The 12749-nt window shown below is 35.9% G+C and overlaps 3 protein-coding genes across 3 annotated transcripts; 2 read left to right on the top strand and 1 right to left on the bottom strand.

Moving 5' to 3' along the window:
- Positions 1-691: 691 nt before the first annotated feature.
- On the top strand, positions 692-3689 carry LOC113333077. The gene is made up of 3 exons (XM_026579567.1): positions 692-989; positions 1376-1505; positions 2303-3689. Exons 1-3 carry the CDS (start codon positions 857-859, stop codon positions 3543-3545), a joined length of 1506 nt encoding a protein of 501 aa, XP_026435352.1. The 5' UTR covers positions 692-856; the 3' UTR covers positions 3546-3689.
- Positions 3690-4359: 670 nt separating this feature from the next.
- LOC113333076 (AMSH-like ubiquitin thioesterase 3) lies at positions 4360-8959 on the bottom strand. The gene is made up of 14 exons (XM_026579566.1): positions 8762-8959; positions 8143-8207; positions 7946-8021; positions 7643-7834; positions 7378-7484; positions 6998-7103; positions 6873-6919; positions 6347-6647; positions 6114-6203; positions 5971-6033; positions 5622-5696; positions 5336-5398; positions 5156-5208; positions 4360-4842 (listed from the first exon to the last, which is right to left on the bottom strand). Exons 1-14 carry the CDS (start codon positions 8873-8875, stop codon positions 4668-4670), a joined length of 1527 nt encoding a protein of 508 aa, XP_026435351.1. The 5' UTR covers positions 8876-8959; the 3' UTR covers positions 4360-4667.
- Positions 8960-9136: 177 nt separating this feature from the next.
- LOC113332654 (dnaJ protein ERDJ3B-like) lies at positions 9137-12231 on the top strand. Its single transcript, XM_026579177.1, has 9 exons — positions 9137-9354; positions 9469-9750; positions 10170-10281; positions 10367-10483; positions 10725-10811; positions 11398-11457; positions 11548-11625; positions 11733-11804; positions 11886-12231. Exons 1-9 carry the CDS (start codon positions 9281-9283, stop codon positions 12042-12044), a joined length of 1041 nt encoding a protein of 346 aa, XP_026434962.1. The 5' UTR covers positions 9137-9280; the 3' UTR covers positions 12045-12231.
- Positions 12232-12749: the final 518 nt, after the last annotated feature.

Here is a 12749-nt window from a genome sequence, read left to right as displayed (position 1 = left end):
GACGATAGAATATGAGTCTGAGCTCAAAACTTCTTTGGAGGAGGTTAATTTCAAGATTTTCGACAAAGATACTATTTGTGACCTTGTTTATTAGAATCTCAGGAGCTTTAATTCAAATTAGACTTGAGTCACTCACAAGTCAAATATTGTTGTGAACCGCCAGTATTCTTCTTGCTTTTGAGTAGAAAAAGGTATGTCAAATTTGGGTGTTCATAGGCATAGCCCTCACGTACTCATAAGTCATAACTCTGTAGTTAAGAGAATCCACCAAATGTATTTGCGATTCAATATACAGTAGATCGTAAATACGGTTCCCGATTTAAATAACCATGTTGCTGATGGCATTAAATGAAAGTGGAAGTCATAAATCATGCACCAAGAAAAGTTTACGTACGCATGTACGTGGGAGATTAAAGCCCGTGACAAGGAACTCGACGGTTAAGAAGCCACGAGTGCCCATCTTGAGTTTTGATCATCGTGTCATGTTTCTTAACCCTAGAAAAAAAATATCACGCATTTGCATTAATTCTAACGCATCCACCATTTTCAGTCACCACCCTGGCTCAGCACTCTCCAACATTTCAAACAAATTTGTGTCTTTTTTCTCTTTTTCTAGATTTCTCCTTTTTTCTCAATTGACTAAAGCTAGCTAGCTAGCTTCTAAAAGAGGACCCCCCTTTTCTCAAAAAGTGATTCAACAAATATTATATCAAGTCCCAAGTCGCAAGTCATCAGACCATACTCACTTCTCTTCTCTCGCTCTGAAGCATATATAGTTATATACTCACATTTACACTCCTGGAGAGTTGTAAACTTTTCTTCTCCATTCTTCCTAGCGGTGTGAAGGAGAGAGATCATGGGGAGAGCACCATGTTGTGAGAAAGTAGGTTTGAAGAGAGGGAGATGGACAACTGAAGAAGACACAATCTTAACGAATTATATTCAAGCTAATGGTGAAGGTTCATGGAGATCATTACCCAAAAATGCAGGTAATTAACTAATTTATAACTATTATCACCATCTTCTCTGTAGCAAGTGAAATATTACTTCGCCGAATGCAATGTTAAAATTGCCTCTCTTTTTGGTAAGGATCATTGCTAGAGTTGATTTGAATATTCATAATCAATTTACTTTATTTCATAAGGTTAAATTCTAAACTTATGAAAATTGATCATCACGTCATAGCATTTTATTTTTTTTAGCATTTGCATCATGCGAATATTCACGAGATACACAAGATAACAACATTGTACAGATAGTTTATGTGGATATTTTGTTTTTCTTTTTGTTTTTTGTTTTGCTTCATTTTGTTTTACTCTCGCATGGAGTGATTTTTCTGACATGGGTTTTGTTTTGTTATTTGTTATGGAAATAGGTTTGTTGAGGTGCGGAAAGAGTTGCAGACTAAGGTGGATTAATTACTTAAGAGCTGATCTAAAGAGGGGAAACATCTCTACTCAAGAAGAGGATATGATCATTAAGCTGCACAGCACTTTGGGAAATAAGTGAGTTCTTCGCTCTGCAACACATCTCTCTTTTTTCTTTGTATATACGGCATTCTTTCGCTAGGACTTCCATTTCTTCATTTTGGTCACTATTCATATAGTCAGAGTTCTAACGGTACAGAGTTATGACCGAACCCGCCGCTAGATATTTAATCAATCTAACTTTTCCATCATTGATTAATCACTATTACCAATCTGATGTACCTATCAATAACTGAGGTAAGGTTCAGCGTCGGAATCCAGAGATGAAAAAACAATTGCAAAAGCTGACCACGGAGTACTAGAGGAATCGGGTAATTTACCAATTCCAGAGTCATTAGTAATCTTTTGGGTTCAGTGAACGACCCATTAATTCTTCAAGGACAGAAACAGTTGGTTTTTCTTTTATAGATCTTATGTCGACACAAAAAGTACCGAGTTTGTTGACCTATATAATAAAAGTTTATGTCTGAGTAAATTGGTATAAATCAAGCACAAACAGCACACACAAAAAAGAAGCAGCTAGCCATCTTATGATTTTAGTGGTATAAATCTATGTCTACTCCATATGCATGTAATATATATATATAGGGTTTGGCCAAGCAGTGAATATTGCATGCACGGTGTTACCGCTAGGAGGACCATAAGGCCTGAGCTTGCAATCCGTGTACTGCAAGGAAGCCTTGGTATTGCACAACTATTTTTTCTTTGCTTCATTAAGAAAGAAAATAATCTTAGTTTTATTTGTTATTACTGCTGGTGGCTGTTGGTTAATCTCGTATTGATATTAATTGGAGTTTAATTGTTTCATGATGTAGGTGGTCAGTGATAGCTGGACACCTACCAGGAAGAACAGACAACGAGATAAAGAATTATTGGAATTCTCATTTAAGTAGAAGAATTCATACTTTCAGAAGACCCCTGCATTACAGTAAAGAAACTCCATCGCTGGTGACAGTAGATACAACTAAATTGAAGAGTACAAATGGTGATAAAACGTACAAAGGTGGTAAAAAAAGTAGAGGAAATATGAAAAAGAACAAATTAATACCATCAAGTAATAATATGGCAACACGGATGGCAGAGAGAAAAACTACTGATGATGATCCTGATCATAGAAAAAGTGGTTGTGAAGATGATGTAATGATAACTGCAACGCCCATATCACCCCAAGAGAAAAATACCCAGATGATGGATGTACTAAGGCAAGTGGAGAAAGAGAGACAAAGGACAAATATGGACTCATGTGATCAAAGAGATCAAGGTAAAGAAGCCATAGTTATTTCAGGTCCTTTTCATGATGAAGTCGGAGGAATATTAGGTCATAGTGGGGGAAGTGAACATCAAGGAAAGGGAGACAGTATATTAATGTTGTGTACAAGTGAGGAGGAGATGGAAAGTGGGTTGTTGAATAGTCCATATGTAGAACAAGTACTGCTTGCCTCCAGCATATTCTGCTCTAATGAAGAACTTATTATGGGCAATGAAAATTTGGGTCCGTCGTCGGATATTGATGGCCACAATGGCCCTAATAATGGTCATACATTTAGTGATGGGGCAGGAAAGAGGGTCATGGGTGGTTCGAATATTAGTGATGATCAAAACCATGATTTCGTTCAGAATGAACTTATCAAAAACCTAATGGAGTACTCTTCTTCTTCTTCTTCTTCTTCTTCAAGTAGTCATGATCAAGCAGAGATTGTTTGTGATGATCAAGTTTTTGTAAGTTCAAGTAATAATATTTCAGACATGCAGCATGGAAGTCATGAATTATGCCCTAGTTCTTCAATGAATTCAACCACTACTTCAAGTAGTTTTACTACTATTAATACTGATGAAATTGAAGATAGCGAATGGGTTTACAATTGGGATTTTGATATGGGAAACGCAACTGTTGATATGGATTTGAAAGCAACTTCTGCAGTATGGGATATCGAAAAAGAAGAATTGCTATCTTGGTTATGGGAGAACGATGATACTGGTGATGATGCAGCTGCAACTATTCCAGAGTCTGAAAAACAACAAGCTTTAGCTGATTGGTTTCTTTCTTTAACTCGTTAGTTGTCGGTCATGATGTTTTTGAAATTAGAGGGCTTGCCACCTATATTAGTTTAAATTTGGTTTGGAAATAAAAATGATCTTTATTTGTTTAATTCATTTAACAACCTAATATAAGTAAACCTCATTTAAATAATGAGCAACATTCTTTTTAAGAAAAGAACAACAATATGACATTCCCAGACGATCTAGCGTTCTTATGTTTTCAATGAACTAAATTAATTGCTAAAAAGAGACTTAATTGAATTGGACCCAGTGGTTGTTGTACCCATTTGTCTGTCGTACCCATTTGTCTGTCACATAATAGCTGCTGCAATTACTCCTAGGGGTTTTTCACATTGTCCTTTCTTAGGCAAGTTGGTGGTTTGTTAATTGTCCTACACTCTTTATGTTAATTAATTCTATAACTTTCATCTCTTCCTCCTCTCCCTATCCCACTTTCTGTCTAAAAGAAATGCACTGTCATGTCATGTTCACAGTGCGATTCAAGTGTAAAAAGCCTGGGTACTATACTAGTACTACTACATCAGGTAGATCTGGTTGTGCCGCTCTGCATGGTTATAATATTAATCAGAGCATAACTTAATGAGAGGGGAAGTGTGTCTGTGACGTGCCAAAGCCCTAAATCTCAAAGAGCAGCTGCAGAGATATTAGTTTCCAATATATACGAGAGCACAAGCAATAACACCAAGCAGAGAGAGTGTTCATGACAAACTGTTAACGAGCAGCTACAGTAGCTGAGATAAGAAATGATCCTGCATATACATATAACACAAAATATGTTGGAAGTATATAGCAGTTCATAAACAGCTTAAACTGTAGGATAAAAATCAGTTCACTGTTTTTATTTCAAGTTTTTATCTGACAAAATCAGTTTACCGTTGAAAATGGAATGTATATACAGAGCTGATGTCGAGGCTTCCAAAGTAAAACCATCGATTTCAGTGTTGAAGGCTTTCTTTCTCATACATTGTGATCTACGGATCTCCTACGTACTATGGAGCTAGTTGAATTTCACACTTTCTTCATAAGTTTGTCAAGAATATATATTTGATATTTACTGATGTTATCACTTGAAACTAAGGTTTAATAAAAACAACAAGAGAAGAGTAAAACCATACAACCTCAACGAAGATCCGCAATCTCGAACTTCAATTTAGGATTCATGTAAACATGTGAACAATGCTCATAAATAGGACTACCGTCAGAAGGCTCCTCATGTGGATGAAAGCCACGTTGTTGACAGTTACGAATCAATGAGACTCCCCCAGGATCAGATAAATGGAATATGCCGTGCTGTCTGCAAGCAATAATTGAGTAGCTGATAGTCTGTAGTCTTTGAATGTTTAAATACGACAAGACAAAGTTGTTGGTTCGACCGATGCAATGAAGAATGGGTGACCTTGGACTACACAGTAACAATCATTTTTCATGGTCCAGGTTTTAAACTCCCTTTTTTTTTTTTACTTCAATTCTACTATTCCACAGAGTTGAAAATTTGTTGGACAGAAGGCAGAGTGGGTAATGGGTGTAACCAACTGCTATTTTGGTTCAGCAGGACTATGCAAAGTCACTGTAATTGTAACAGGTATAAAGGGAGAGACAAATTCTACCTGGAAGTATCTGTGGGGGCCATGACAATTGCAATTGCTTCAGGTAACATGATCTAATAAAAAAGCCACGTAAAATCCATGTTAGAAAATCTCAAATGAACTGCAAAAGTGAAGTAGGTATGGGCAGTATATTGAGGTCTACACGCATATAATACCAATTCCAAAATAGTCTATTATTACCTGGTATGAGTAATGTGTATGAAGATCAACTGAAGACATAAAGCAAGTCTGTGAAGGATGTGTCTGAAAAACAAACCAGGAACTTAATGAGTGAAGTGACTGTATACTTTTGTGACTAGGACAACACATATCAAGGATTAAAGATGTGCATGATATCATACAAGTGATGTCAAACTGAAGTATTGGTAGACACATTATGCGCCCAAAATGAGACAAGGATTAGACAACAATAAGTCCTTGAATAAGAAACAGGATGACTACTTGAAAGGTGATTTTTCTCACTTACATGAATCCACCCAAGGGGGAAAAGGGAGAGTTTGTCTTGAAACTCGAAAATTTCTTCTTCATTCATCGTCGAGCACTGGACAAACAACAAACACTTCATCACGAATGACGTTCACATATGCATATAGCATTTAAATAAGAAGTGCATCCCATGCGGGTGCAGTAGATTTAGGAAGAACACAAACGGTACAAATAAGTTTTCTTTTGATTTAATGAGCTCTGTGGATAGTTTTCATCTTAATATGAAATTAGACTGGCATCCTAGACAAGCCAAATAATTTAGCTAGATCGGCGGAACACTGAAGCTGGAGTAAGACACAAAGAGAACAATGGAGCAAAATATTACTTACAGAGTCTGAAGTCGCCTCCTGCTTTGGAATTATCAGTGTTGTAATATGGAATACTCTGTTTTTCTGCAATTTGTTGCAAAAGTCAGAATAAATATAATATCCATTACAGTTTGCTGCAAACATCAACATTCAGAAGAACTTACCAGTTTACCAGCAAGAACCCCACATGTTTCTAAATTTTTCTTTGTATTTGCTTGCGCCAACCTCAGGAAAGCGTCCATCATACTTACAGGCTGCAAAATGAGCATTTATTTTCACACTATGGATTACCTAAACAACCTTTCAATAAACCTACCAAAGAGCCGATGAACCAGTACTTAAGAAAATTTTACAGGAAGAAGAGAAGGTGTAGGTTTGGGGTGGATGCGAGTCTTACAATGTGTAAATGCTGATAAGAATTAGAGTTGGACATCTCATCCGGCATAGATTTTGCTGGTCCAGGTCTTGGATCAGCAACTTGTGATGGGTGTATCGGGTGATAATCATGCTGCTTCAGCTCAGCAAGAACTGGGGGAGGAGAGGGTTGCCTGATGTTATTCACTTGAAGAAGCTCTTCTATGATGTTACCACTAGAACATGAGTCCTCTGCAGAACTTGACCATCTACCATCATCCAGGGCAAGAACCATATCCATTGTAGATTTATCAACTTCGGGATCATGGGGCCCACCCTGCAGTCTATTTTCCATTGACAGAAAGAAAACAGAAAACTATGCGTCCATTACAAGTAGAAATATTTCAATAAGAAATTTGTAACATGTTACAGAGAAAATACAAACTGGCCCATAAGAACGAAACAGACAAACATACGCATAAATGAAGCAATGCATACTAATATGAGGTCAAAGATGAACGATTCAGGAAAGTAGTTAAGCATGAAGGGAACTGAGCTAGGATCCTGACCCTGAAATCTCCACTGGAGTTGAGTCAATTTTGCTTGGATATTGGACCTGCATCAGATCATATAGTGGGTTAGTGAGTCTATGGCATATGCAGTTTCATACAAAAATGAAAGGTTTAACCAGTACCTTGAATGTGGTAGTAGGCTCCGGCCATTTTCCCCGAAGACCATTTGGACCAAAAATCGAATGCCTGGATAACGTTTCCTCTTTTGGAGGAGGTAGACCGAATGATCTGGAGATAAAATCATCAGTAAGAAAAGCACTAAGCCCAACTTTTACAATGTTATCACTGGCATATAAGCGAGAAGAACTGCAGAAAACATGCTACAGAACTCATGAAATTTTAAGTTAAATGGATCGTATGGAAGTAGAAAATCTAATATCAGCACACACTTTATATGTGTTGGCCAGGTATACATGCAGAAAGCCAAAAACAATGGATAATCAAACAATTAACACAACTTGTTCTAAACATGTCTTGATGTAAAGTGAAACAATATACATACAGCTTCTGGAACTGCTTCTCTATCTGCATGGTGTTTGATGAAACAATCTGATAATTATTTTTGTGCCTCGATGATGCCTGAGATGTGCTTCTGCCAGTTGGGTACAGCTATATAAAAAGAATGGGCAATTTTTTAGCTCAAATGAGAAACAAACATTGCAAAATTATAACATGATGGTAATGATTTAAAAACCAGTGACAACTGAGACTTCCAATTGCTCAGTTCTGTATATGGAAAGGGAGTGGGGGTGGTGGTGGAAGCAGACCTGACTAGTCTCCAGGTTAGACATAATTTGCTGGTTAGTGGAATGAGCAGATTGTGGATGATACGAATCTGAATTGTAAGAAATCCTCTCAGGGATGCCAAGAGTATCATAATAAGCTTTATTCAATTCTGCCACTCGACGATCAACATCCGGCTTAATAGATTCTAGCTCAGTCATGACAACTGAAAGTTTCTGAAAAGAAACAGATACCGAAAAGGTAGCATTATAATGCATGCACTTAAAAAGAGCTACCTAAAAAGATGCAATCAGAGAGAAACACATGTATGATTTCAATCAACTCACTTTCATATACATAGATCTTAGCTTTGGAAGTATGACTTGGTAATCTCGATGGCTTGGAATAGTTTCCGCAACCAAACTGGAAAGGTAACAAACAAGTCAATCAATCTATAATCAGAACTGTAGATTTAGTTTAAGTGAACCTAACATAACATAACATAGCAAAGCAAATGCGATCTATCTAGATGTCTTTTTGTTACCTTGAAAACCTAACAAGCATAATATGCAAATCAATAATGTTTCCCTCCTCCCGATAGATATTTGCCTGCATACCAACATAAAAGTAAAAAATAGCAGAAAAATCAATAAACAAGCAAGTAAATCATGCCAAAATGAATATGTACTGTAAACTATAGACTAGTTTGATTCATTACTAATGTAGTAAAGCAAAGTGTCAATGATCATTTCCACCGTCTGTGCTATTTTCAATCAGGTGGAGATATTCCTATGACAACCACAATACGATAAGGTAATGCCTATACTAGTCGTGTTATATTTTCAATTTCCAATCAACTAATCACCTCATTACTAATGTATTCCAACTAACAAATTATAACCAAAATTCACTTTCTCTCTAAGATTGTATTGGCAAATTATCACCTCAAATTATTCACTTTCCTAGTTTTCCAACTCAACAAATTATTCAAACCCTAAACCCCAAATTTGAAACTAAATCACTCTATCCTAAGTTCAATTTAATAAACGCCCTGGGCAGATCAAATAAACACCAACTGAAACCAAACAAATATAAATTAAATTGAGGTAAAATTCATTCAGACCAAACAAAGCAATCAAGAGATGGAATTAAGAAAATTAAACCTGTTTAAGAAGAGAATCAGCGATTCGATAATAGTTACGAAGTGGAAATCGATTATCAACATCAATATTTCTAGTCTTGGCTTTTAAATCGATCGGACCATCGTGTGTCTTCATCGTTTAAATTTCTTTTAGGGTTAAATTTTGAACTTGAACAGTGAACAAGAACAGAGAGAGAGATATTTTAATTTTTCAAGAACTTTTGTTCATGGCGTGTATAAAACGTAAAAATAATTTCTCAGAGTTTTTATGTCGACATAATATCTATATTAATCTGCTCACCTACATCTAAGGTAGGTGTACATAACCATAAGCAAAACGGGGTATAATAGTAAATTCGTCGTTCTGGTTCTCAGTCTTCTTTCTTCGGTTAAGAAATTAAAATCTTAGTTTTTCCGAAAGAGGAAATCTACAACAGATCGAAAAATAAAACCCTAACTCGAAACCCTAGATTTTTAATCGAGAGAGGGAGAGATTTTTAATATCTCTCCTGAATTATTTTCATAGGAAAGATTCAATACAATGGCGAATCAAAGTTGGAAATTTTTGTTACTGGTTTGTGTTTTATCATCATTAACTCTCTCTGTTCTTGCTGGGTATGTAATCATCTTCGAATTACTAGATTCTTGTTTGGTTATTTTATATAATTCATATAATGGAGAATTTTTCATCATCTTAACCTGAGCAATTGGATTTTTGATTAATTGTAGGAAAAGTTATTACGACATACTACAAATTGCAAAAGGTTCAACAGAAGATCAAATTAAAAGAGCGTATAGGAAATTAGCTTTGAAATATCATCCTGATAAAAATCAAGGAAATGAAGAAGCTAATAAGAAATTTGCTGAGATTAATAATGCATATGAAGTATTGAGTGATCGTGATAAGAGGAATATTTATGATAGATATGGTGAAGAGGGATTAAAGCAACATGCAGCTCAAGGTGGTGGTGGAAGAGGTGGAGGAATGAATATGCAAGACATTTTTAGCTCGTAAGTTTCGTATACGTGTTTCATTTTCATGTAATTTTTACTAGCCGATTGAACTCAGAACATTGTTTGACCACCTCAGATTTTAAATTCTTGTTCAATTTAGAGTAGGATAGGACTGGTTTTGATAGTTACGTCATTTGTGTAGTTTATGAGGTTATTGGATATCACATTGTATCACCTTAGATTCTTGTTCCCATCAAGAAAACTGACGCAATTAGGTAGATTTCACCTGGTGTTGGTGAATGATGTTGCTTAAGGGTCATAATTCTTCTTTCATTGCGTCTGATTTTTAGTAATGTATGATGTCATTGGTCTTGCGCATTTGTGTGATTCTTAACGTCATGTTTAATTGGATAGACTTTTATTGAAGGATGGGTTGATGCTTTTTGATTGTTGACGAAATGAATATTTGTGTGTAGTTTCTTTGGTGGAGGTGAACCAGAAGAGGAGGACAAGGTTGTAAAAGGCGATGATGTGATTGTTGATTTGGATGCTTCACTGGAAGACTTGTACATGGGAGGCACTTTGAAGGTACGACTACTTTTATTCTTGGAACTGGGTTGTGGACATTGGAGACTTTTCAATAGTTGATGTGTATTATAATGAATCTAATCAGGTTTGGAGGGAGAAAAACGTCTTAAAGCCGGCACCTGGTAAGAGGCGCTGTAACTGTAGAAATGAGGTCTATCACAGGCAAATAGGTCCTGGAATGTTCCAACAGATGACAGAGCAGGTATGCATTGTCAGATATTTCAGAAAATCAAATTACGAAACTTAATTAGAGCCATGCTGGAATGCTGCACAAAATCACCCATATGATAAGATCACTGTGTTGCATTTTGAGAGCGCTGATTCTCAAGGACCAAAAATATTGGCTTTCATAGTATTTGGACACTGTTCTCTCTGCAGGTTACTGAGAGTAAGAGACTGGTTATACACCTCTTAACATTTTTCTGCTAATATGCACTCTACAGGTTTGTGAGCAATGTCCAAATGTCAAATATGAAAGAGAGGGGTACTTCATCACTGTTGATATCGAGAAAGGGATGCAAGATGGACAAGTAAGCTTAACTTAAAATCCTCTTACTCTTTGACTGCCTTTCTTATGAGTTATATAAAAGAACAAGTTATCTTACACTAGATGCTTTATCTGATCACCTGAAGAGCATTAATGTAATTAACTTCTCTTTTTATTTTCGTTTAATCAGTTTAGAAACACTCTGAAAAGATGAGGCATCTAATTAGTATAGTACATTATTGACTTCTTGCTGTGTAGTTTTATGTGCTCTTCTCATTTTATTTCTTCTGCTAGTTAAACGGTCTTGTTGGTGACCTGATGTGGCAGTAGTTCCCTACTGACAATGAAGCCACTTCTGACTTCTCTTCCTCATTTGTTGGGGTTCAGACTAAACATCTTTACATCTCTAATTCAAATCAGTGGATAAATTAGAAATCTGATGTGAACGACGGAACAAATAATTCGTGCTCCAAATTCCAAAACCACATAGATGCTCATCTAAATTGTTCTTCACCTATATGAACTTTTCCTTTACTTGATTGTATGTTTGCGATTTTGTTGTTAGAATTAGCTTTTGTCTTATATTGTCTAGCACTCTAGCTACTTCATAACCTCTAGGATTCTTGCAGGAGGTGTCATTCTACGAGGACGGTGAGCCTATCATAGATGGAGAAGCTGGAGATTTGAAGGTTTGATCAACCTCAGTTAAAACAAAATATTGTAACTAATGTGGTAACTTTATTTTGACGACTACAAGTGTTTTCTGTTGTCTTCTGCAGTTTAAGATCCGTACTGCTCCCCATGACATTTTTAAAAGGGAAGGAAATGACCTCCATACAACTGTTTCAATATCATTGGTAAATCTTCCTTCTTTTTATCTTTCCTAACTGCCTGTTTCGGAGGAACAAACAAACTCTTTGGTATTTTTAAGCATTAACTAATTTGCCAACACCCCCTTTTTCAGGTTCAAGCTCTTGTTGGTTTTGAAAAGAACATCAAACATCTTGATGAGCATTTAGTGAAAATCGGCTCGAAGGTATATATTCTCTTGTCTTCCTTTAAATGCTTCCTTTCATTTATAATAAGAACAGTAGCTGATGTGAGGAATGATTTGCAGAAAATTACTAAACCCAAGGAAGTGAGGAAGTTCAAAGGGGAAGGGATGCCATTGCATATCAGCTCAAAGAAGGGAGACTTATACGTCACTTTTGAGGTTCTTTTCCCTTCATCACTGACAGAAGATCAGAAGACAAAGATCAAAGAGGTGTTTGCATAGAACTAAGAATTAATATTAGTAGTTATCTTATTAGGAAGTTAAAAAAAAAACAGAGAGCTCTGATTTTTGCTGAATTTTTGGGGGCTATATTTATAAGAAAATGTTATGATGTATTGTCACAAATGCTTCATCAAGTTTTAGAATTTTTTCTGTTTGAATTAAAAAAAAAAGTATTTTATATCAAAAACTAGCATCACCGGGGCCGTAAGGCCCCGGCTCACCCTCTAATTAGTCTCAAGCGTCACGTAGTCTTCCGTATCCGATACATGATTTTTAGCTTGACATTTTCCGTAAAGATATTATGAATAGCAATTATATGATTTTTATCCAGGTATCTCCTACGCTAATTTAGATACAATTATGTGTAATTACCCGTTGGGTCTTTTATGTCTCCAATTCTTATTATGAGATCATATATTCGTGAGAACACGAACCTTTATCCCGTAAAATTTTTGTGTTCACATTTACATATATAGTGTTCTAGTTAAATTAATAAATGAGAGAATCCAAATAGATACAAAATAAGAATAAAATATGTAAACCAAATAAAATTATTTCTTGGGATCTCCATTTTACACTTGCTTCTACAACTGCGCGAGATATTTAGGTTCCATTATCCTGCATCAAAAACGTATGTGTCTATCTTGGTTATGGTAAATAGTATGACTAAATTTGTAAAATATAACTAAAAATAGTCATCCGTCT

Source organism: Papaver somniferum, unplaced genomic scaffold, assembly GCF_003573695.1.
Source record: "Papaver somniferum cultivar HN1 unplaced genomic scaffold, ASM357369v1 unplaced-scaffold_132, whole genome shotgun sequence".
NCBI lineage: Eukaryota > Viridiplantae > Streptophyta > Magnoliopsida > Ranunculales > Papaveraceae > Papaver > Papaver somniferum.
Note: the sequence above shows the minus strand (reverse complement) of the source record. Positions and strands in the feature narration are given on the sequence as shown.